At 43.8% G+C, this 26,455-nt stretch overlaps 3 protein-coding genes across 3 annotated transcripts; all 3 read left to right on the top strand.

The window, feature by feature from the left end:
• LOC148060524 (uncharacterized) lies at positions 1-5,687 on the top strand (the record flags this gene model as incomplete). The annotated part of the gene is made up of 15 exons (XM_087780419.1): positions 1-84; positions 142-198; positions 451-615; positions 712-825; positions 1,065-1,113; positions 1,178-1,268; positions 1,334-1,475; positions 2,478-2,582; positions 2,651-2,750; positions 2,813-2,963; positions 3,042-3,116; positions 3,178-3,277; positions 3,755-3,843; positions 4,032-4,147; positions 5,624-5,687. Coding segments are annotated over 15 exons (1,479 nt in total), but the record flags the coding sequence as incomplete, so codon positions are not given.
• A 69-nt stretch (positions 5,688-5,756) lies between these two features.
• Positions 5,757-7,355, top strand: LOC148060523 (tripartite motif-containing protein 16-like). The gene has a single exon (XM_087779273.1). The coding sequence runs from the start codon at positions 5,757-5,759 to the stop codon at positions 7,353-7,355; it is 1,599 nt and encodes a 532-aa protein (XP_087635399.1).
• Positions 7,356-20,487: 13,132 nt separating this feature from the next.
• Positions 20,488-22,113, top strand: LOC148060522 (tripartite motif-containing protein 16-like). The gene has a single exon (XM_087779775.1). The coding sequence runs from the start codon at positions 20,488-20,490 to the stop codon at positions 22,111-22,113; it is 1,626 nt and encodes a 541-aa protein (XP_087635901.1).
• Positions 22,114-26,455: the final 4,342 nt, after the last annotated feature.

Genomic DNA, 26,455 nt, shown 5'->3' with positions numbered 1-26,455 from the left:
TATGTGAGTCAGCAGATTGGAGAGCTGATAGAACAAGAGGAACGGCTAAAAGAAAAAGCTGCTCGGGTTAAGTGTAAAAAGAAGGTGAGATTTACTTATGAGGAATTAGACGAGTTTCTTGTACATCGGTTTTGTTCACAGCGTAAGAACGAGAAGAAACGTCTGGCGAAGGAAAATGCACTTCAAGAAAATTCATCTGTGAGTGTTGAGGTGCAACATCTACTAACCTTCCCTTCACCTCCTTCTCTTGAATCAGACATTTTTAACCCCTCCATCCTAAAGTCAACTACCTGTTATTATTTATCTAAACATCAAATAAAGTTGAACAATTACTACTCAATGTCTAAAACTCTTCCATCATCTCTTGTTCTTTCCGTTTCCTTGTTGAATTCACTGTGAGCTCGATTGTTTTAGTCTGTCTCCTCACAGTCATCGTTGCTTTCATCACAGTCTATAGCAGACGACGAGCAGAAAATCGAAGACGATGGAAATTCCATCACGTCCGACAACTCCGCTGAATCTTCTTCGGGTCGTAACCACGACGACGACGAGGACAAAGACAAAGAGAATGATGGAGAAGAAGTTTGCCGGACCACAACGACGCGGCGAAAAGAGGTGACTTTAGTTGTCGGATCACTTTTAATCCGTGTCCCTTTTCTCAACCGAGTTTCTTGGATTTCCCAGAGAGTGAAGCCCAAACTGAAGCGTTAGCAAAAGAGGAGCAACACGCCCGCAGAAGCAGCAACGAAAGAGGAAACGAAGACGGACAAATCCAGCAAAATGGTGGAGAATCTGGTGGAGAAGAGCCTTGAAACCGAAGCAGAGGTGAGTGATGGTAACTTGTTGCTCTGGTTTGGATTCTTGTGCTGTTGCTTTACCGTCATTCCGAGAAACTAAGTCTCGTTTATATTGAATGAAATGGCAATAAAAATGTTTTTATGTTCAATATTTTTGTGGAATTGCTTTAACAGCTTAAATTCCCCCATATTTTGAAAGAATAAAAGAATATTGTATCATAGAATTTTATACTGAGTCTCTTCACATTCCTTTCATTTGTGGAACAGAAACCTCCGGCAGCAGAGCTGCACCTCAGACAAAGCGCTCAGCTCGCAGGTACAACGTTTGTTGTCATGTTGTTCACTTCCACGAGACGATGACGTTTCTGACCCTCCCGCAGACTCCGGAAATCATCTGGCGGCCACCGGACAGTACGAGCTGGCGGTGAAATATTTCACCGACGCCATCAAACTCACCCCGCTTGAGTTCAAGTGAGATGGTGGGAGGCGGGATTTTTGAAGGAACAGTTTGAGTGAAAACTTTTTTTTTCTTTCAGGTTATTTGGAAACCGCTCCTTGTGTTTGGAGAGGATGCAGCAGTACGAGAGGGCTCTGGCCGACGCCAACATCGCTCTCTCCATGGAGCCCAGCTGGATTAAAGGCTTGTTCAGGAAAGGGAAAGCTCTCCTCGGGCTGAAGGTACCGTGAACCGCTCGATTGTTCGTGTTTGTTTGAGGAAATGGAGACTTTCATCTGCTGTGTTGATTTAAGTGCATCTTAAATATATGTTGGACTCTATGGTATCATCGGTGTCTGTTTGTACAAAACTCTTTTCGTTTAAAATGATCTTAAGCCCCGCCCGCTGAAAACACTTTGTTTTTCTGGAGATTAAATCTTGTTGACCATAACCACACCCACTCTGCTGTGGTTGGTCAAACGTGGAGGTTTGTCACCACACGTCATCAATCCAATAAGTCTCCACCCCAAGGTGACTCGTTGTATAAACAAAGCATGGTGTGATTACAGGAGGAGGAGTGAAGCCATTATTACGTCATAATGGACTCTCGTAACCTCTCGTTCGCCCAGATTTCAGAGCAACTTAATAAAGCAATCATTTGAAAACATGGACATGATGAGGAACTTACTGCATCTTGGAGAAGAAGATTCAACATTTGAAACATGCCAGTCAGGAGAGTTGGAGTCTGACATTAGTTGACCTTGAATAATTTAGACTTTTTTCTTTAAAGCTTAAAAAAGAGCTGTGGGTAATTGGATTATCTGCAGTAAAAAAAAGGATTTTCTCTCGGCATGGATCAGACTTTATTTATGCGGCCCTCGTAATGTCAAAGTAAGATCATGTATAAATGGTTCTAATGCATTAACAAATCTATTTTGTATTTATTATTAATTTACATTTTCACATAACAATAAACATAAAATTGCAGCTTATTTATCTTAATAAATGTCACGGCCTAATGACGCATGTCAATTTGTTTTAGGGATTTTTTCGTCTTTCTTTTTTCTTGACGGCCCCTAACGACATTCACAGAATTGAATGTGGCCCTTGAAGAATTTTAATTGCCCACCCCTTGGCATAGACCCTTGTATGTATATTTTTCTCACCAAAACATTTCTCTATAAAGTTCCTCAACTGGTAAAAAGCAACAAAGACTCATAAAGATTCTCTTCTGTCTCCCGCAGAGATACTATGATGCCACGCTGGTCTTTCAGGAGCTTTTAAATCTGGACAGTTCAAGTGCAGACGCAAGAAAAGAGCTCGAGCGAGCGCAAACGCTTCATCTCATGGTGGGAAACACTGTCATGATGATCATTTCAAGGAACTTGACATCTGAGGTGTGATCTGATCTTTCTAGGAGATGGGCTTCACTCAGGAGCAGAGCAGCGAAGCCTTGAGGTCTCACCCGACACTGGAGGAAGCTCTTCAGTCTCTGTTCGGCGGGAATCTTCCAGAAGGTTTGTACGTTTTTCTTCATCTCGACTTTGGGTTTTAGTTCAAACGTTCACTTGGATCGTAGATCAGTCCGAGGAGGAAGACAACGACTGGATCGTTCATCAGCCTCATCGTCCAAAAGCATCACAACTCAAAGAGCCTGACGATCACAAGGAAACTCTGGCGAAAGTACAAGTTAAAAATGTGCCTCTGAGACCAAAGAATGCTGTGAAACCGTAGGTTCTGATGATCGCGTTATTTTCTTTGTCTGTCACTATTCTTTTTTTTTTTTTTAAACCTCTGTTTGTGTTCAGGGATCTTCCCTCCGTTCTCGTCGCATCGATCGCTTCTTCAGTGACTTACGCTGCTCTTTACCAGCTGTTCAACGGGTACATTTGTCTTGAGAGTTTGAATTTATTTAAACGTCCTTTTTTTTTTCGCCCCCACAAGAGTCGGGTCAGTCTTCAGCATCAAGATGTTGCTCGACAGCCAGAGTGCTTTTGTCATCTACAAGCAGAAGGAAGACTGTGACAAAGCCGTTCAACTACATGTGTGTACTCTCTGTTCTATGGATTTTTAAAACGCATTTAACTTGATTGATCACAAAAGAAAAAATACAGATAAAACCAAAATGGAAGCAAGAAGAAGTAAAACTGTTTTGTTTTTTTCTTACCTCTTTAATTATTCTTCAGTTTGTACAAACAAATTTCTACAGATATCCATAAAATACAAAACGTATATCTCGTCCTGTAGTATCTATATTAAACAATTAAGACAGGGTTTGATTTGATTTATTAAAAAAAAAAAAAAAAGTTTAATTTAACACCATTTTTAATATTTCCATTGTTAAAAAAATTGACCAGAAAAGTTGTATTTTTAGTAAATATCTCTAATATATTTTTCACAAACGATTAGTGAAAAGAAATATTTAAAAACATTTATAATTGTATTTAAAAATGGCAACATTTGGGTGAAACTAAAACCACATGTGGTTTGATTTGATTTGAGAAGTTTTTTTCGTCCACAGGGAACAGTTCTGGAAGGATCTGCTCTGTCTGTGCAACACTGTGACAAAAGAACCAGAATCTTCGCTGACTTTAACCTCACCGTCCCAGGGTGAGGAGATTAACTAGATTAGATCAACTTTAAACTGCTTTTCTTGTGATTTTGACGAGAGGGGGAAAAAAAGAAGAGCTGAGCCAAAGCCTCGACTTGTAGTCGTTAAAATAAAAAGTACTATTGTTTTCATGAGTTTTGTTTTAAGGGAAATATATATTTTTTAATGATTCACTTTCCTTTGTCAGGTACAAGAGGGAGTGTTTCTTCTGGAGGACGGTGGGCTGCACACGCGAGGCCTGCACCTTCAGACATGTTCCCGAACACAAGGGCATCGACAAAGACAAGTTCGATGGTAGACCTGGTCTGTCTCACACTTGAACACCGACCTCTCTGCTCGTGACACACGTTATTACCTCAGGTTATTATGAAATTTAACATCCATGCGTGTTAGAAGTGGGTTATTATCTCTATATTATTTTATTCAGCTGTTCTTGCCAATTGCTCGTTTCGCCACTAGGTGGCGCCATCACCGTTCACTTACTCGTGAAGGAAATGGGAACTGTTTTATTTTTTTATGGTTTTAGTGGGTTTCAACCGCCGTATGGTTCATGTAACTAGTCGCTGACATCTAGAGAAAGACTTGAAACACAATCACTGTCATTAAAATCAAGTTTAAAACCGGGTTAACAAAGGTTTCACATTTATAATGACTGCTTGAGACTCAAACTCAGGATTAGAAAGTAAATCTTGAAAAATATGTGATTTAAAAGAAAAAAAGTGTAGCTCCTGGGTCACATGACTGCTTCACCGTCAGCTTTGTTATGTAATCTTTGGTATGAATTCCACATCACGACTCGCTGGGCCTCGTCGAGGACTGAAGGATCCAGTCTGGGAGGAGAGTCGGATTCTTGGCCTTCCCGTCAGATTTCGGGTCACAAAAGCCCCTCTGGTCTGTGTGAGAGCCAGGAGCCCGTAACTGGACCCCCATGAACTCTGGCCGAACTCTTGATAAATGATCCACCTGCACGAGATAAGAGGTCCGACTCTAAACGTCACACACAGAACCGACCTCTCGCTCCACCACAGCAAGAACGTCTCGTTTAAACGTTTGTGGATCTTTTTAAAGTCCGTCGAACACAAACACTGCTTCTTTAGAATGGCGTGTCTGGCGCCCCCCAGAGGACACGGGGAGGACTTTTATTCACATTGATGAAGTGATGACGAATGTTCATTAAATCTTCATCCATCTTTGGAGTCTTTTTTTTAAAAGTAAGTAAGTAAGTTAGTAATATTTATTTATATAGCGCTTTTCCAGACCAGGGTCACAAAGCGCTTAAACAAACAAAACAATACTCAAAAAAGTATATACACTTTAAAGATCAAGATAATACTGAGAACAACACAGGAGTTCCAGAAAATCAAGGAAAAGCCTGAACAAATAGAAGCGTCTTAAGATGTTTATTAAAGTCTCAAACTTTCATTCAGTATAAGTAATACTTTATTTTGTTTAGACTTCCTACATGCTTGTCCTTTTTTTTCAGCAAAATTCTACCTTTCACTCCTTCTTTATCCTTTTCTTTAACATCTTTTAGTCCGAAGATCTCACCGTGTTTTCATCCTCATGTATAACTCTCTCTAGCATCTTCATCCTCTTTCAATCCTTCTATTTTACTTTACCTTCATCTTTTAATATTTCATCCTTTGGTCAGCTCAATTGTATTTGAATCATTCACATGATGATTTAGTCAAACATTTGAAAACATTCTTGTATTTGTTCATTAATTTGAAGAGCGATTTGTGAGTTTGTGTGCGTGAGCAAGAATCGAGGTGTGTCCAGGTCAATGTCCAGAATCAACACGTGATTTCAAGGAAGTTTGATAATATGTGAGTCAGCAGATTGGATCATATTGTGGCAGCGTCATGAGAGTATAAAAGTGTTGAACTGTGAAGGGAGTGTTTCAGTCGCAGACATGGAGAAGACTAGAGTTGACCTGTTGTCTTGTTCCATCTGTCTGGATCTACTGAAGTATCCAGTCTCTCTTACCTGTGGACACAACTACTGTAAGGTCTGTGTTGAAGGTCACTGGCAGGACAAGAACATCTACAAGTGTCCTCAGTGCAGACAGAGATTCGGAGAGAGACCTCTCCTGCAGAAGAACACTGTGTTAGCAGAGTTAGTGGAGCAGCTGAAGAAGACTGGAGCAGCTAAGGACGTCTGCTCTGCTGGACCTGAAGATGTGGCCTGTGACGTCTGCACTGGGAGGAAGATGAAAGCTGTGAAGTCCTGTCTGGTGTGTCTGGTCTCCTACTGTGAGGAACATCTTCAGCCTCATCTAGAGGCTCCGGCCTACAGGAGACACAAGCTGGTCCAGTCGTCCAAGCAGCTCCAGGAGATGATCTGCTCTGAACACCAGGAGGAGAAGAAGATGTTCTGTCGTTCTGATCAGCAGCTCATCTGTACTCTCTGTGTGGACCAACACAAAGATCATGACATCGTCTCGACCACAGCAGAGAGGAGGGAGCGAGACAAGGATGTGGATCAGAGTCGAGGAAGGATCCAGCAGAGAATTCAGAAGAGAGAGAAGGAAGGGACGCTGCTCCAGCAGGAGAGAAAGAACATCGAAGTCTCCGCTGATGAATCAGTGAAGACCACTCAGGAGACCCTTGGCCAGATGATCCAGATCCTCCAGAGAAGAATGTCAGATGTGGAGCAGCAGATCAGATCTCAGAAGGAGAATGAAGACGACCGAGTCCGAGGACTTCAGGAGCAGCTGGAGCAGGAGATCCCTGAGCTGAAGAAGAAAGATGCTGAGCTGCAGCAGCTGTCACTCACCGAGAGTCACACCGTCTTCCTGCAGACGTTGACCTCACTCTCAGAGGTCAGTGAAGACACGTTCTCCATCACGACCCTTCAGCAAACTCGACGCCGCTTTGAGGAAGTAACAGCAGTCGTGTCAGCCTGCAGAGACCAAGTCCAGGACCTTCTGAGAGACACATGGTCCAACATTCTTCTGATGTTTGATCCAGAGAGCAGGACCAGAGACTGGTTCCTCACATACTCACAGGACATCACTCTGGATCCAAACACTGCATACTCACAGTTGATGTTGTCTGAAGGAAACAGGAAAGTGACAAACATGGGAAAAGATCAGCCTCGTCCTGATCATTCAGACCGATTCATTGATAAGTGGCAGGTCTTGAGTGAAGAGTCTCTGACTGGACGTTGTTACTGGGAGGTGGAGATAACAAAAGGACATGCTCTAGTAGCAGTTTCATTCAAGAACATCAGCAGATCAGGAAAGGAAAGTTTTTTTGGAAAAAATGATAATTCTTGGTGTTTAAATTGTAACTCTGGTTGTTCATTCGGACACAACAAATTAAACACTACAGTCTCTAATATAAAACCCTCCACAGTCGGGGTGTTCCTGGATCACTCTGCAGGTCTTCTGTGCTTCTACAGCGTCTCTGAGACCATGACTCTCCTCCACATGCTCCAGACCAGGTTCACTCAGTCTCTATATGCTGGAGTCTATGTTCAGTCCTCATGTGAGTTTGTGAAGCTGAAGTAGACAACGGTGTGAGTTTGTGTCTCCAGGAGTGACATCATCACATGAAGCTTCAATGTTTGGATGAAAGTCTGAGAACTTTGTTGTTTGTTTGTGATTCACGTGTGGATTTAATCATCTTATAACTGATGGTGACGAGAATGTCTTCATGCAACTTCAGTAAATCTTCTTAATAAACATGGTTCATGGTCAGACTGGTGTGATTCCTTCTTCTGACGAGTCAAACCTTCACATCCTGAGAGAAAATATCTTTAAAAATTATGATTTAAAACATGCAAGAGGTTCCACACTGTGCAACATCTCATGGAGGGAAGTCAGAGCTGACACCTGTGCTGGCCAGGAGGATTTTGAAAGAGGTGGAAAAGAATCCAAGGCCATCTTGGAGAATCTGGACTCTGCTGGTGGCAACATCTGGAGGTGGACTGTTCCACAGACACTGACCACTGATGAGTTCCATGTACCAGACCAAGGAAGGCACCACTTCTACAGTTAAGGCTCACAAACGCCCGCGTGACCTTTGCAAAGGCTCACGTGGACAAAGAAGAAGACTTCTGGTCATCTGCTTTATGGTCACACGAAAAACTTTCAATAAAAGTAGCTCTTAGTCTAGATGTGCTGGAGGTATGAACAACTTTGGGCTCCACTGTACACACACACACACACACACAAGCATGCATACGCTCACATACACACACTCGCCAACATACACACAGACATGCAAGAATACAAACTCTCACACACAAACATACACTTTCTCAGTCACGAAAATACACTCATGTACACAGAAACTGACACACAAATACACTGAAAGACACACATGCACTCAAATACAAACATACACTCATGTACACAAAAACTGACACATAAATACACTGAAAGACACACATGCACTCAAATACAAACATACACTCATGTTTACAGACACACAAATATACTGACGGACACACATGCACTCAAATACAAACATACACTCATGTACAAAGAAACTGACACATAAATACACTGAAAGACACACATGCACTCAAATACAAACATACACTCATGTACACAGAAACTGACACACAAATACACTGAAAGACACACATGCACTCAAGTACAAACATACACTCATGTACACTGTTCTACGTCATATTGGTGCTCCGCCCTCTAATGGCTTCACTATTGGTTTACCCCGAGGCACCGCCTCGTCTCTGAGAAAGCTTTATGAACTCGCCACCCAGCAGGGGGCAGTCCACTTCCTATAAAGGCGGGAAACACCCGCCGCACTTCCTCCTTTACAACTCAGCGAGAAAGCTCCTGACATGTAATGATGGCGAATGAATATTGAAGTGAACCATGTGTGCACGAAGACTCCCTGACACACAAGACACACATGTCTGCTTCGTTTGCCTAGGCCCAAATCACATGTGATGATTATGTGGCCTTCGGAGCGCTTCTCACGGCTTTTGACAGTGACGGGAAGTGTTCGAGGCTTGTCGACTCACGCCGCCTCAGATCATGATTATGATCAACACAGGTTTATGCAATGTTGTTTAAGGAAAACAAACAACATGGCAGTCCTGTGCGGTGTACTCGACGGGTTCACCTGAGAGAGATGTTAGTAGTGTGCGTGTGTTTCCGCCTGTGAGTGTGACGTATTCACAGGTGTCATTAGAAACTTTCGCCGCTAATGCTAAGCTAACATGCACCGCCGTTCATAGACGGCGAGAGTTTCCTCTCAGAACACAGTTCGAAGGAGGTTTTAAACCCCTTCGTCCGGGTCATGCTGAGACTGTAATAATGGAGTCTGTCCACACGAATGAGGGGCAGACTCCAACCACATGTGTTTTATTTACAGGCGAGCAGAGGTCCGCGGTGCCGCCTTCAGCGGTGTTTACTCCCGCGTCGACCAGCGCTCGTGCCCGACAGAGCTTGACAGCTGAGGTGAGTGGAACTAGTCCGGACATGTCTATATTGACCGGAGGTTGTTCCTTCCCCCACAGCGCTGTCAACAAGTCATTGGCACCGTGGAGGATGTCACTTATGGCGGCAGAAAAGAGAAAACGGCATGGAACTGACGCAACGCGGCGCTTTACGCGTGAGTTTTCTCGCCGTTCTGAGACCAGGCGAGGGCAAGGAGCTTTCGCCCCTTCTGGTCGATCATCTGGAGAGGTGCGTGGCGGTCGGATCTCACGAGTGATGAGCAGGTCAGGACCGCCAGCGGAGTTTGAGAATGTACTAGACGCGGTGAGTGATACGGTGTTGACGCGCGCACGACCTGTTCTGAACTCACATCAGCTCTGGTTTAATTCTCCAGCACATTCCTCCACATCTCGGGTTTTGTCAGCTCCGGTGACACTAAGAAGTGCTCAGGGAGCTGGGAAGACTCCCGGGGGGGGGAAGGGAACACGCACGATACGCATCTGAGTTTTCTCACGCGCACTTGCGCGTTTCTCCCACAGAGCCGGTTTTTATGTATGAGAGTGGGGGTTCTAGTGAATCCAGCTCGAGTACATGCTCTGTTCATTCAAGAGATAGAGAAGCGGCTTGTGTGATGCCCTTTCGTCTACGGCCCGCTCTGGGACGTTCGCAGGGGCGGGCCGGAGGACAACCCAAAGTTCGTCAGGGCTGCGGTTCTGACAGAACATTATTCGGCTTAGAGTCGCCTGGTTTTACTTCATTCCAGATCTCAGAGGGAAGTAATCAGGCGGGGCTATGCGCTCCAATTTGCCCGTCATCCCCCGCGTTTTTCAGGGATTCTCTGGACACGCGTGGCGGAGCAGGAAAAATTATCCTGTCTAAGAAACGAGGTCTCTACTCTGCTGCGGTAGAGCTGCTTCCTGTAGCAGAGATGATGACAGGGTTTTACTCCCGGTACTTCCTTGTGGAAAAGAAGACCGGGGGTCGGAGACCCATACGGGACCTCAGCTATTTGAAGAAATTCATAGCTACCCGCCCGTTTCGCACGTTGACGGTCAAGAAACTGCTCACAGGTGTTAGTCCAGGAGATTGGATGACATCTATCGACCTGACCGCGTACTTTCACATCGAAAGTACTTGCTTTTGCCCTCGAGAATCATGTGTTTCAATACACTCTGTTCCCGTTCGGCTACGCTCTGGCACCCAGGACCTTCACCAAGTGTGTGGAGGCGGCACTGGAGCCATAAAGAGTGAGTGGGGTGAGGATCTTGACCTATCTGGACGACTGGTTGATCCTTGCCCGGTCAGAGGCAGAAAGTTACACTCACACACAGAAGGTGTTGAGCCATATTGCCACCCTGGGGTTCACGGTAAACCTCAGCAAGAGCGCTCTGACTCCAGTTCAACAGTTAGTTTACCTGGGGGTACTGTTGAACATGGAGGAGGGATACGCGCGCCTCCTGGACGTGCGTATCCAGTCCATTCTCCGACTGACAACACAGTTGCTGGAAGCTTGGCGTCATGTGACGACAGCAGGCACTGTTATGTCCCTCCTGGGGCTCATGGCAGCAGCTCACACGGTAGTTTGGCTGTTCTTTCTGCATATGAGGGAGCTTCAGAGATGGTAGGTCGTTTCAAGCTAGACCTCAAGCGGGAACAGGGTCGAAAGTGCGCCTTCCCGCTCGGGTTTTGCAGGACATCCAGTTTTTGGGACTCTCTAGCCAACCTCAGATGGAGAGTTCCATTGGGTTGCATCCTTTACAACCTTTGGGTTGATCCTTTGGGTTGATCCTTTGGGTTGGTCCTGCGGCGGTGTTCTTGAAAGACTTTAGTGACTTCTTATCTTCCATTATTCAAATGGAATCTGTTCTTATTCTTGGAGACTTTAATCTTCATGTTGATGACGTCACATCTTGTTCTGCTAAAGAACTTTTAACTTTAACTGAAGCCTTTAATTTTGAGCAACATGTTTCTGAACCCACTCATCAAAAAGGCCACATTTTAGACTTAGTTTTTACTCTTGGCCTGAACATTTCTAATGTATCTGTACATGATGTCCATCTGAGTGATCATTCTCTTGTCTTGTTCAACCTGGACTTCATCCCTGAACCTAAGCCTTTGAAAGTTAGGTCTCAGAGGCGTGTCATCTCAGCCGATACTGCAGACAGTTTTTCTGCTATGTTTGACCGTCTTTCCTTTGATGACTGTCCAGATGTGGACAGTTTGATTCACTGTTACACTGATCATTGTGTTGAAATACTGGATCAAGTGGCACCTGTTAAATCGAACTTGAAAATTCAGAAAAAACGGTGCCCTTGGACAAATGAAGATCACCTGAGTCTGAAGAGACTTTGTCGAAAGACTGAGCGTCTCTGGAAGTCTACTAAACTTGAGGTGCACAGACTTCACCTCAGGGATCTGTTGACTTCTTACAATGAGATGGTAGAAACTGCTAGATCTGATTACATCAGAAAACTGGTAGCAGCAAATAGGAAAAACCCCAAAGTTTTGTTTGACACGATTAATTCTCTCGTGTCTCCTGCTCCTCAAATCACGCCGGTCTTCTGTGAAGCTGACAGCAATGCATTGTTGAGATTTTTCATTGACAAAATTAAATTGATCAAAGAGAAAATCTCTCCCCCTTTGTTGGGAACCCCTACTGTCTCTGAGCCCATCTCCTCCTCTTGGTCATCCTTCACTGCTGTATCTTTGGGTGATATTTCAGCACTAGTGAACAAGATGAAACCCTCCTCTTGCTCAGATGACGTCCTTCCTTGTAGGCTTTTTATCAAAGGTTACCAATATGGTGAACCTCTCCCTTTCCACAGGGGTTTTTCCCAATACATTTAAACATGCCATTGTGGAGCCTCTGCTCAAAAAACCAGGCTTAGACCCAACTGACCTCAGTAATTTCAGGCCTATTTCTAAGCTCCCTTTCTTGTCCAAGATCTTGGAGAAGGTGGTGTCCGAGCAGCTGTCTTTGTTCCTGGATCAGAGCGACATCCATGAGAAGTTTCAGTCTGGCTTCCGTAAACATCACTCTACGGAGACAGCTTTATTGAAAGTGTCCAGTGACATCATGATGTCGGCTGACTCTGGCAAATTCACTGTTCTGGTTCTCTTGGATCTGTCGTCAGCCTTTGACACAGTTGATCACCAGATCCTGCTGAGAAGACTAAGGGATGAAGTGGGACTGTCTGGGTCTGTGTTAGAATGGTTCTCATCTTACCTTTCTGGGCGCAGTTTTAGTGTATCTGCCAATCAAATGAGGTCTGAATCGGCAGATCTGTTGTGTGGAGTCCCTCAAGGTTCTGTTCTGGGTCCTTTATTGTTTTTGCTGTACTTGATTCCCCTTGGTAAAATCATTCAGAGATTTCCAGATGTTTCTTATCACATTTTTGCTGATGACATCCAGCTCTACTGCTCTTTTGACCCAACTGAGCCCCAAAGGCTGAACAGCTTAGTCAATTGTTTGCTAGAAATCAAACAATGGCTGAGTGAAAACACTTTACAGCTTAATGTGGACAAAACTGAAACTCTGGTGATTGCTCCTGATGATAAGATTCCAGGGTTGAGTCAGTACTTGGGTGACTTAGGTCAGTCTGTCAAACTGAGCCTGAGAAACCTGGGTGTTGTATTTGATAAAGACACGTCTCTTGTTCAACACTGCAGAAAACTGACCAGAAACTGTTTCCTTCAACTGAGAAAAATCTCTAAACTTAGGAAAATGTTGTCACAACATGATCTGGAGCTTGTAATCCATGCGTTTGTTTCTTCTCGTCTGGACTATTGTAACAGTTTGTTTTCATGTCTTAACAAGAAGGAGCTGTCTCGTCTGCAGTTGATTCAGAACTCTGCAGCGAGAATTCTGACCCGCTCAAGTAGGAGAACTCACATTTCTCCGATCCTTAAAACTCTTCACTGGCTTCCAGTTTCTTTCAGGATCAACTTTAAAATTCTGGTTCTTACTTTCAGAGCTATTCATGGTCAGGCTCCTCCTTACATCACTGATCTGATCCAGCCTTACACCCCAGCTCGGTCTCTGAGGTCTGTGGATCAGAATCTACTTATGGTTCCACGCACACGGCTCAGGACCAGAGGAGAGAAATCTTTTCAGGCTGTTGCTCCTAAGCTTTGGAACAATCTTCCTCTCTCTTTGCGCTTGATGGAGTCTACTGACTCCTTTAAGAAACATCTTAAGACGTTTCTATTTGTTCAGGCTTTTCCTTGAATTTCTCGAACTCCTGTGTTGTTCTCGGTGTTGTCTTTGATCTTTGAAGTATGTACTGTTTTGAGTATTGTTTTGATTGTTAAAGCGCTTTGTGACCCTGGTCTCGAAAAGCGCTATATAAATAAATATTACTTACTTACTTACTTACTTTACAATCAGGTGTTTCCGGACGCTTCTCTGACAGGTTGGGGAGGCACCTCGGGTCAGGCCTACGCCAGCGGGATAGACCAGTGTACAGTCACATAAACTGGCTAGAGCTAAAGGCAATTTACAACGTCCTGCTTCACCTCTCTCCCCAACTGTCACGGTCCAACGTCCTAGTGCTATCCGACAGCTCCAGCGCCGTGGCGTACATAAATCCCCAAGGTGGAGCCAGATCCCCAGCCCTTCTGAGTGTGGCAAAGAAGATTTGGCTGTGGGCAGACCGTCACTTGCTTTCTCTCAGAGCTCAGCATGTACCGGGCGAGATGAACGCAGTAGCGGACAGACTGTCGGGTGGGGGCCGTCCACGACGAATGGGGTCTGTCCGAGGCAGTGGAGAGCCGAGATATGGTCTCGGTTCGGTCACCCGGTGGCAGACCTCTTCGCCAGCAAAGAGAACTTCAGATGTCCTCTCTGGTTCTCCCTCAGGGCGTCGGATTGCCCCCACTAGGCTCGGACGCTTTAGCCCACTTGAGTTGGCTGGCCGGACTACTGTTCGCCTTCCCTCCTCCGCGGCTCCTCCTCCCCTTAGTTCGGAGGACGAGGCGGGAGGCGCTGAGGTTAATACTGGTAGCGCCACCCTCTGGTGGCGCGTTTTTCTTACGGGGTGCCTGCAGGCTTCGACCTCCTGCAAGGCCTTCCAGCCCTCAGTGGGATCTCCAGTTTGTACTGGACTCTCTCACAGGCCCAACCTTCGAGCCTCTTGACCAAGTCCCACTGGATATCTTGTCTTCAAGGTATTGCTCCTTGCCATCCCTTGGGCCCCGCTGCCCTGGGCCGGCCTCTCAAGTGTGGCTCCTGCACGGGACGAGCTGAGCGGGACTTTGGACCCGGGCGTTCTCCACACCCTGTCGACACGCGGGTTTCATGCCTCGAAGTGGGGTATTTTCTCCCGCTGGTGTGCAGACAGGTCCTTGGACCCCAGCTCCTGTTTGGTCTTATGCTGTCCTGTCTTTCCCGCAACTTTTGGTGCGGGGTGCCTCAGTGGGATCTCCAGTTGTACTGGACTCTCTCACAGGCCGGACCTTAGCCTCTTGACCAAGTCCCACTGGATATCTTGTCTTCAAGGTATCGCTCCTTCTGACACTAACAACCACGAAGATTGCGAGTGAGCTTGTGCTCTCTCCAATAGCACCGAGTGTCTTTTCTTGGCGTCGAGGAGATTTCGGTGTCTTGCTGCCAGTGGCTGTGTTTAGGCGCTCTGATGCCCTATTCATCTGCCGCAGTAGATGCCGAAGGGGTGAGGCGATCTCCTCCCAGAGGTTTCTCATTGGGTGAGATCGGCCATTATCCGGGCCTACCAAGCAGCGGGTGGATCTGCTCCTAGCGGACTGAGGGCACATTCCACCCGTGGTGTTGCAGCCTCAGTGGTTTTTTCACTGGGTGTGGCAGCAGAGGACATCTGCTCAGCTGCGTCTTGGGCGGCCACGTCAACCTTTGCTAACGCCTATCTCCTCGACGTGACGGCGGGATCAGTAGCTCATACGCTTTTGAGCGCTGCTGTGCCCCTCTCGAGGCCCACGGCTCCAGTAGACTTAGATCCTGGGCTGGCAGGGCCCTAGCAATGCTGCTTCAGGAGCGGCGTCCAGCTGGGGGTACATTTATCCCGTCAGGCTTCGCCTTGGGTTTAAACCAATAGCGAAGCCGTTAGAGGCCTCAGGTTCTACGAATTGGTGCGAAGCCCTCTAACCTCGTCGCCCAGCGGCCGCCCTTCTCGCTGAGTTTTCAGTTGAAGGAAGTGCGTCGGGTGTTTCCCGCCTTTATAGGAAGTGGACTGCCCCCTGCTGGGTGGCGAGTTCATTAAGCTTTCTCAGAGACGAGGCGGTGCCTCGGGGTAAACCAATAGCGAAGCCGTCAGAGGGCTTCGCACCAATTCGTAGAACCTGAGGTTATGATAGATAACTCAGGGGTTATGTCTCGTGTGTCTTTCTTGGTGTTTCCTGTTTTTATTTTGAAACCTGCTCCCTTCTGTGTCTGTGAGTTTCCTTTCCGGTCCCTCCCCCTGCTGATTGTTATTGTCTCCACCTGTCTTGCTTTCTCCCGTTCTGCAGCTGCCAGTGATTGCTGGCAGCCTTCATATTCTTCTCACTCTCTCAGTCTTTGTCGGTTCGTCACACTTGTTGTCCCGTGTTCGTCTAGTTCGTGTTTCACGTTTCAGACTTCCAATTCGAGATTGTTTTGCCTTCCCGTTTTTGACCCTGGTACGTTTTCTCGTTTTTCTGCCTGCCTGTGCCCTTGACCTGTTTTTCTGGATATCGTACCCGTTTGCTGTTTACTCCTGAACTACCTGTGACGATCCCTCTGCCTGCTCCAAATAAATCTGTCAAGTTTGACAATCAGACACTTTCTGTGCCTGGGTTTCCTTCCGCATCCTGACATGCAGACAAACAATTACATTGAAAGACACACATTCACTCAAATACAAACATACACTCATGCACACAGACACACAAATACACTGACGGACACACACATGCACTCACATACAAACATACACTCATGCACACAGACACACAAATACACTGACGGACACACGCATGCACTCACATACAAACATGCACACAGACACACAAATACACTGACGGACACAAACATGGACTCGCATACAAACATACACTCATGCACACAAACACACAAATACGCTGAAGGGCACACACATGCACTCACATACAAACATACACTCATGTACACAGACACACAAATACGCTGAAGGGCACACACATGCACTCACATACAAACATACACTCATGTACACAGACACACAAATACACTGAAAGACACACATGCACTCAAATACAAACATACACTCATGCACACAGACACACAAATACGCTGAAGGGCACACACATGCACTCACATATAAACATACACTCATGTACACAGACACACAAATACACTGACGGACACACATGCACTCACATACATACACTCATGCACACTGACACACATACACTGACGGACACACACATGCACTCACATACAAACATACACTCATGCACACAGACACACAAATACACTGAAAGACACACATGCACTCAAATACAAACATACACTCGCGTTCAAAGACACTGACACAGAAAATCGAAGACGATGGAAATTCCATCACGTCCGACAACTCCGCGGAATATTCTTCAGGTGGTAGTCACGACGACGGCGAAGACAAAGACAAAGAAAATGATGGAGAAGAAGTTTGCCGGACCACAACGACGCGGCGAAAAGAGGTGAGGTTTAGTTGTCGGATCACTTTTAGTTTGTGTCCCTTTTCTCAACCGAGTTTCTTGGATTTCCCAGAGAGTGAAGCCCGAACTGAAGCGTGAGCAAAAGAGGAGCAACACGCCCGCAGAAGCAGCAACGAAAGAGGAAACGAAGTCGGACAAATCAAGCAAAATGGTGGAGAATCTGGTGGAGAAGAGCCTTGAAACCGAAGCAGAGGTGAGTGATGGTAACTTGTTGCTCTGGTTTGGATTCTTGTGCTGTTGCTTTACCGTCATTCGGAGAAACTAAGTCTCATTTATATTGAATGAAATGGGAAAAAAATGTTTTTATGTTCAATATTCATGTGGAATTGCTTTAACAGCTCAGTGTCTGTTTGTACAAAACTCTTTTCGTTGAAATGATAGAAAATTATCTTAAGCCCCGCCCACGGAAAACACTTTTTTCTGGAGATTTAATCTTGTTGAGCATAACCACACCCACTCTGCTGTGATTGCTCAAACGTGGAGGTTTGTCACCGCACGTCATCAATCCAATAAGTCTCCACCCCAAGGGGACTTGTTGTATAAACAAAGCGGGGTGTGATTACAGCAGCAGAAGGAGGAGTGAAGCCATTATTATGTCATAATGGACTCTCGTAACCTCTCGTTGCCCAGATTTCAGAGCAATTTAATTCAAGTTGAAAACATGGACATGATGAGGGACTTACTGCATTTTGGAGAAGAATTGGAGTCTGACATTAGTTGACCTTGAATAATTTAGACTTTTTTTTTTAAGTTTAAAAAATAGCTGTGGGTAAATGGATTATCTATCGTCAATAAAAGGATTTTCTCAGCATAGATCAAACATTATTTAGTCGTCCCTCGCAACGTCAAAGTAAGATCATGTATAAATGGTTCTTATGCATTAACAAATGTATTTTGTATTTATTATTTATTATTTACACATAAAATTGCAGCTTATTTATCTTAATAAATGTCACGGCCTAATGACACATGTCATATTTTTTAGGGATTTTTTCGTCTTTCTTTTTGCTTGACGGCCCCTAACAACATTCACAGAATTGAATGTGGCCCTTGAAGAATTTTAATTGCCCAACCCTTGGCATAGACGCTTGTATGGATATTTTTTTCACCAAAACATTTTCTCTATAAAGTTCCTCAACTGGTAAAAAGCAACAAAGACTCATAAAGATTCACTTCTGTCTCCCGCAGAGATACTATGATGCCACGCTGGTCTTTCAGGAGCTTTTAAATCTGGACAGTTCAAGTGCAGACGCAAGAAAAGAGCTTGAGCGAGCGCAAACGCTTCATCTCATGGTGGGAAACACTGTCATGATGATCATTTCAAGGAACTTGACATCTGAGGTGTGATCTGATCTTTTTAGCATTATCTCTATATTATTTTATTCAGCTGTTCTCGCGTTGCCAATTGCTCGTTTTGCCACTAGGTGGCGCCATCACCGTTCACTTACTCGTGAAGGAAAAGGGAACTGTTTTATTATTTTATTATTTTTTATATGGTTTATGGTTCATGTTACTACTCGCTGACATGTAGAGAAAGACTTGAAACACAATCACAGGTTTCACATTTATAATGACTGCTCGAGACTCAAACCCGGGATTAGAAAGTAAACTTTTCTGATTTAAAAAAAAAAAAAAAAGTGTAGCTGCTGGGTCAGAACTTTGTTATGTAATCTTTGGTATGAATTCCACATCACGACTCGCTGGGCCTCGTCGAGGACTGAAGGATCCAGTCTGGGAGGAGAGTCGGATTCTTGGCCTTCCCGTCAGATTTCGGGTCACAAAAGCCCCTCTGATCTGTGTGAGAGCCATGAGCCCGTAACTGGACCACCATGAACTCTGGCCGAACTCTTGATAAATGATCCACCTGCACGAGATAAGAGGTCCGACTCTAAACGTCACATACAGAACCGACCTCTCGCTCCACCACAGCAAGAACGTCTCGTTTAAACGTTTGTGGATCTTTTTAAAGTCCGTCGAACACAAACACTGCTTCTTTAGAATGGCGTGTCTGGCGCCCCCTAGAGGACACGGAGAGGACTTTTATTCCCATGGATGAAGTGATGACGAATGTTCATTAAATCTTCAACCATCTTTGGAGTCTTTTTTTTTTTAAGTCTAATCCTTTCATCTTGTATAAGTAATACTTTATTTTGTTTAGACTTCCTACATGCTTGTCCCTTTTTTTTTCAGCCAAATTCTACCATTCACTCCTTCTTTTCCCTTTTCTTTAACATCTTTTAGTCCGAAGATCTCACCGTGTTTTCATCCTTACATCCTTCTTTTATTTTATCTTTAATTCAGTCTTTTTAAATCCCTTTCTCTTGCCATGTTTAACTTTTTTTTGCTCTTCCCATGTTTTCATCCTTTCATTCTATTCTCTAATCTTTTCATCTTTAACTATGTTTATACTTTTATTCTTCTTCTCATGTATAACTCTCTCCAGCATCTTCCTCCTCTTTCAATCCTTCTATTTTACTTTACCTTAATCTTTTAGTATCTCATCCTTTGATCAGTGCTTCTTTCCTTCTTTTCCTGGTGACATGTTTTCATCCTCTACTTCTTTTTTACATCCTTTGATTCCAAACAAATCCTTCTCTAAAGTTTTGTCTCTTCTTATGTGTCCTTTATCCTCCATTTGTCTTTTTTACTCATGTTTAAATTCTTTCTTTCACATCTCAATTCTTCTGTACCATATTATGGCTGGTTTGTCCGGTTCTCAATTTTATTTGAATCATGCACATGATGATTTAGTCAAACATTTAAAACCTTCTTGTATTTGTTCATTTATTTGAAGAGAGATTTGTGAGTTTGTGTGAGTGAGCAAGAATCGAGGTGTGTCCAGTGCTGTGTCTCAAATCGCATACTAATCTTAGTATGCTAGAAGTTAGTATGCATCAGTTTAGTATGCATACTAACTAGTACGCAAATTCTCCGCAGATAGTATGTCTCAAATCAAACCCTGAAGTTACACACTAACCGGAAATCACATGACAGCTTCTTCTTCTACTTCTATTTAACGATGTTTCAAGCAGCTGTTTGAATGCTATCGCCGACACCTGCTCGCAGCACGTATTGCAACTTTGGAAAAAGAAATAAAGAAAAAATATGAGAATCTAAATAATCGCGAGATATTTAAGCTGGTATCAGCAGTGAAGACGTGTTTATCCTCTTACTGCTGCTGAAAATACACATTTAAGTATATGCATATATATGCATTTATATATGACGTAACTTCCGTTTAAAACGTCACTAAAATGGCGGCTGTTTAGTATGGTTAGTGTCCATCGAACCATGCTTGTTTTGTGGGCGTGTTAGTATGCCAAATTAGTATGCATGGCGCACTCAATTTCGCATACTAAGAATTGAGACACACTAACGTACTAAAAATACTAACTTTTAGTACGCTAGTATGCGATTTGAGACACAGCACTGGTCAATGTCCAGAATCAACACGTGGTTTCAAGGAAGTTTGATAATATGTGAGTCAGCAGGTAGGATCACATTGTGGCAGCGTCATGAGAGTATAAAAGTGTTGAACTGTGAAGGGAGTGTTTCAGTCGCAGACATGGAGACGACTAGAGTTGACCTGTTGTCTTGTTGTATCTGTCTGGATCTACTGAAGGATCCAGTCTCTCTTCCCTGTGGACACAACTACTGTAAGGTCTGTGTTGAAGGTCACTGGCAGGACAAGAACATCTACGAGTGTCCTCAGTGCAGACAGAGCTTCAGAGAGAGACCTCTCCTGCAGAAGAACACTGTGTTAGCAGAGTTAGTGGAGGAGCTGAAGAAGACTGGAGCAGCTAAGGACGTCTGCTCTGCTGGACCTGAAGATGTGGCCTGTGACGTCTGCACTGGGAGGAAGATGAAAGCTGTGAAGTCCTGTCTGGTGTGTCTGGTCTCCTACTGTGAGGAACATCTTCAGCCTCATCTAGAAGCTCCGGCCTACAGGAGACACAGGCTGGTCCAGCCGTCCAAGCAGCTCCAGGAGATGATCTGCTCTGAACACCAGGAGGAGAAGAAGATGTTCTGTCGTTCTGATCAGCAGCTCATCTGTTCTCTCTGTGCTGTGGACCAACACAGAGATCATGACATCGTCTCGACCACAGCAGAGAGGAAGGAGCGAGAGAAGGATGTGGATCAGAGTCGAGGAAGGATCCAGCAGAGAATCCAGAAGAGAGAGAAGGAAGTGAAGCTGCTCAAGCAGGAGAAAAAGAACTTCGAAGTCTCTGCTGATAAAGCAATGAAGACCAGTCAGGAGACCCTCAGCCAGATGATCCAGATCCTCCAGAGAAGAATGTCTGATGTGGAGCAGCAGATCAAATCTCAGAAGGAGACTGAAGACGCTCGAGTCCAAGGACTTCAGGAGCAGCTGGAGCAGGAGATCTCTGAGCTGAAGAAGAAAGATGCTGAGCTGCAGCAGCTGTCACTCACAGAGAGTCACACCGTCTTCCTGCAGACCTTGACCTCACTCTCAGAGGTCAGTGAAGACACAACCTCACTCTCAGAGATCAGTGAAGACACCACGACCCTTCAGCAAACTCAATGCCGCTTTGAGGAAGTAACAGCAGTCGTGTCAGCCTGCAGAGACCAAGTCCAGGACCTTCTGAGAGACACGTGGTCCAACATCCTTCTGATGTTTGATCCAGAGAGCAGGACCAGAGACTGGTTCCTCACACACTCACAGGACATCACTCTGGATCCAAACGCTGCACACTCACGGTTGATGTTGTCTGAAGGAAACAGGAAAGTGACAAACATGAGAGAAGATCAGCCTCGTCCTGATCATCCAGACCGATTCATTAATATGTGGCAGGTCTTGAGTGAAGAGTCTCTGACTGGACGTTGTTATTGGGAGGTGAAGATAACAGAAGGAGATGCTCAAGTAGCAGTTTCATACAAGAACATCAGCAGATCAGGAGTAGAAAGTTGTTTTGGAAATAATGATGAATCTTGGAGTTTAATATGTGAAATCTCTGGTTGTTCATTCGGACACAACAAATTAAAAACTACAGTCTCTAATATTAAACCCTCCACAGTCGGGGTGTTCCTGGATCATTCTGCAGGTCTTCTGTGCTTCTACAGCGTCTCTGAGACCATGACTCTCCTCCACAGAGTCCAGACCAGGTTCACTCAGCCTCTACATGCTGGAGTCTGGGTTGAGTCCTCGTGTGAGTTTGTGAAGCTGAAGTAGACAACAGTGTGAGTGTGTGTCTCCAGGAGTGACATCATCACATGAAGCCTCAATGTTTTGATGAAGGTCTGAGAACTTTGGTGTTTGTTTGTGATTCACGTGTGGATTTAATCATCTTATAACTGATGGTGACGAGAATGTCTTCATGCAACTTCAGTAAATCTTCTTAATAAACATGGTTCATGGTCAGACTGGTGTGTTTCCTTCTTCTGACGAGTCAAACCTTCACATCCTGAGAGAAAATATCTTTAAAAATGATGATTTGAAACATGCAAGAGGTTCCACACTGTGCAACATCTCATGGAGGGAAGTCAGAGCTGACACCTGTGCTGGCCAGGAGGATTTTGAAAGAGGTGGAAAAGAATCCAAGGTGATCCTGGAGAACCTGGACTCTACTAGTGGCAACATCCCGATGTGGACTGTTCCACAGACACTGACCACTGATGAGTTCCTGTGCAGTAAATACACAATGAACAAAAACAATAACAAAAGATAAGATGCTAGTTTCATCTCTGTGAAATAAAGAAACAACTGCAAAATACTTTTAAGAAAAAGAGTGTGTTGTCGAGATTCTGTTGATACGATACAGGGTCAACGATACGATTTATTGTGATACTGTAGTAACAACGAAAATTGTGTAGTATTGTTGAGTACTTGACTCGACTCTGGTGTTGCAGAATTTACAGACCACATGACTCTTGACGAAGTCGCTTTCATTTGATTTTGAAGCCAAAATACGTCCAAATATCAACAGCTGCTGGAGTCACTGTATCCTCTCGTCCTCAGTCGATCTCGCAGGATTTGATTGTCCCTTCGCAATACATAATGCAAGTCTTCTGTCAAGCATAACATATTTTGTCTGTGTTATAAACCTTTAAGCACACGTTAAAAACACTTTCCTGATCTCAGCAGGTCAGTGAAACTGTGAATGGCTCTTCTTCAGGTGCTTCAAGGGACTACAAGTATTGTATTATGACTTTTACTACTCACTTCATCTTCCACCACTTGTTTTTCTATGTACCTAAATACAATGTTTATTATTAAAGGACGAAGAAGAACACTTCTGGTCATCTGCTTTATGGTCACATGAAAAACTTCGAATAAAAGTACCTCTTAGTCTAAAAGTGCTGGAGGTATGAACAACTTTGGGCTCCACTGTACACACATACACACACACACACTCACATACACCTATTCACACACACTCACTCACCAACAAACACTCACGCAGCGACAAACACACACACATACAAGCATGCTTACGCTCACATACACACTCGCCAACATACACACAGACAAACAAGAATACAAACTCTCACACACATACATACACTTGCTCAGTCACGAACAAACACTCATGTACACAGACACTGACAGACAAAAACACTGAAAGACACACATGCACTCAAATACAAACATACACTCACGTTCAAAGACACTGACACAGTAAATCAAAGACGATGGAAATTCCATCACGTCCGACAACTCCGCGGAATATTCTTCGGGTGGTAGTCACGACGACTGCGAGGACAAAGAAAATGATGGAGAAGAAGTTTGCCGGACCACAACGACGCGGCGAAAAGAGGTGACTTTAGTTGTCGGATCACTTTTAATTTGTGTCCCTTTTCTCAACCGAGTTTCTTGGATTTCCCAGAGAGTGAAGCCCAAACTGAAGCGTGAGCAAAAGAGGAGCAACACGCCCGCAGAAGCAGCAACGAAAGAGGAAACGAAGTCGGACAAATCAAGCAAAATGGTGGAGAATCTGGTGGAGAAGAGCCTTGAAACCGAAGCAGAGGTGAGTGATGGTAACTTGTTGCTCTGGTTTGGATTCTTGTGCTGTTGCTTTACCGTCATTCCGAGAAACTAAGTCTCATTTATATTGAATGAAATGGGAAAAAAATGTTTTTATGTTCAATATTCATGTGGAATTGCTTTAACAGCTCAGTGTCTGTTTGTACAAAACTCTTTTCGTTGAAATGATAGAAAATGATCTTAAGCCCCGCCCACGGAAAACACTTGTTTTTTTCTGGAGATTTAATCTTGTTGAGCATAACCACACCAACTCTTCTGTGATTGGTCAAACGTGGAGGTTTGTCACCGCACGTCATCAATCCAATAGGTCTCCACCCCAAGGGGACTTGTTGTATGAACAAAGCGTGGTGTGATTACAGGAGGAGGAGTGAAGCCATTATTACGTCATAATGGACTCTCGTAACCTCTCGTTCGCCCAGATTTCAGAGCAACTTAATAAAGCAATAATTTGAAAACATGGACATGATGAGGGACTTACTGCATCTTGGAGAAGAAGATTCAACATTTGAAACATGCCAGTCAGGAGAGTTGGAGTCTGACATTAGTTGACCTTGAATATTTTAGACTTTTTTCTTTAAAGCTTAAAAAAGAGCTGTGGGTAATCGAATTATCTGCAGTAAAAAAAGGATTTTCTCTCAGCATAGATCAGACTTTATTTATGTGGCCCTCGTAATGTCAAAGTATGATCATGTATAAATGGTTCTAATGCATTAACAAATGTATTTTGTATTTATTATTTATTATTTACACTAAACATAAAATTAAAGCTTATTAATGTCACGGCCTAATGATGCATGTCAATTTTTTTCGTCTTTCTTTTTGCTTGACGGCCCCTGACAACATTCACAGAATTGAATGTGGCCCTTGAAGAATTTTAATTGCCCACCCCTTGGCATAGACGCTTGTATTGATATTTTTTCTCACCAAAACATATTTTCTCTATAAAGTTCCTCAACTGGTAAAAAGCAACAAAGACTCATAAAGATTCTCTTCTGTCTCCCGCAGAGATACTATGATGCCACGCTGGTCTTTCAGGAGCTTTTAAATCTGGACAGTTCAAGTGCAGACGCAAGAAAAGAGCTCGAGCGAGCGCAAACGCTTCATCTCATGGTGGGAAACACTGTCATGATGATCATTTCAAGGAACTTGACATCTGAGGTGTGATCTGATCTTTTTAGGAGATGGGCTTCACTCAGGAGCAGAGCAGCGAAGCCTTGAGGTCTCACCCGACACTGGAGGAAGCTCTTCAGTCTCTGTTCGGCGGGAATCTTCCAGAAGGTTTGTACGTTTTTCTTCATCTCGACTTTGGGTTTTAGTTTAAACGTTCACTTGGATCGTAGATCAGTCCGAGGAGGAAGACAACGACTGGATCGTTCATCAGCCTCATCGTCCAAAAGCAGCACAACTCAAAGAGCCTGACGATCACAAGGAAACTCTGGCGAAAGTACAAGTTAAAAATGTGCCTCTGAGACCAAAGAATGCTGTGAAACCGTAGGTTCTGATGATCGCGTTATTTTCTTTGTCTGTCACTATTCTTTTTTTTTTTTAATCTCTGTTTGTGTTCAGGGATCTTCCCTCCGTTCTCGTCGCATCGATCGCTTTTTCAGTGACTTACGCTGCACTTTACCAGCTGTTCAACGGGTACGTTTGTCTTGACAGTTTGAATATATTTAAAAAAAAGATTAAACTGTCTTCAGCATCAAGATGTTGCTCGACAGCCAGAGTGCTTTTGTCATCTACAAGCAGAAGGAAGACTGTGACAAAGCCGTTCAACTACATGTGTGTACTCTCTGTTCTATGGATTTTTAAAACGCATATAAATGAATTGATCACAAAAGAAAAAATACAGATAAAGCCAAAATGGAAGCAGGAAGAAGTAAAAATGTTTTTGTTTTTTTCTTACCTCTTTAATTATTCTTCAGTTTGTTGAAAGAAAAAAACCTACAGATATCCATTAAATACATAACGTATATCTCGTCCTGTTTTATCTATATTACATAATTAACATTATATACAGTATGTACTATCAACTCATGTTATAATATTAATGTTAACTTTAAGACAGGGTTTGATTTTATTAAAAAAAGAAAATAAATTTTAAATATTTCCATGGATAAGAAAATCGACCATAAAAGTTGTATTTTTAGTAAATATCACTAATATACGATTAGTGAAAAGAAATGTTTAAAAACATTTATAATTGTTTTTAAAAATGGCAAGATTTGGGTGAAACTAAAACCTCATGTGGTTTGATTTGAGTTCAAAGTTAAAGTAAAGTTATTTTCGTCCACAGGGAACAGTTCTGGAAGGATCTGCTCTGTCTGTGCAACACTGTGACAAAAGAACCAGAATCTTCGCTGACTTTAACCTCACCGTCCCAGGGTGAGGAGATTAATTAGATTAGATCAACTTTAAACTGCTTTTCTTGTGATTTTGACGAGAGGGAAAAAAAAGAAGAGCTGAGCCAAAGCCTCGACTTGTAGTCGTTAAAATAAAAAGTACTATTGTTTTCATGAGTTTTGTTTTAAGG

The sequence above is a fragment of the Callionymus lyra genome, chromosome 18, assembly GCF_982586985.1.
Source record: "Callionymus lyra chromosome 18, fCalLyr1.hap1.1, whole genome shotgun sequence".
In the NCBI taxonomy this organism is placed as follows: domain Eukaryota; kingdom Metazoa; phylum Chordata; class Actinopteri; order Syngnathiformes; family Callionymidae; genus Callionymus; species Callionymus lyra.
This window is presented reverse-complemented; position numbering and strand designations above follow the sequence as displayed.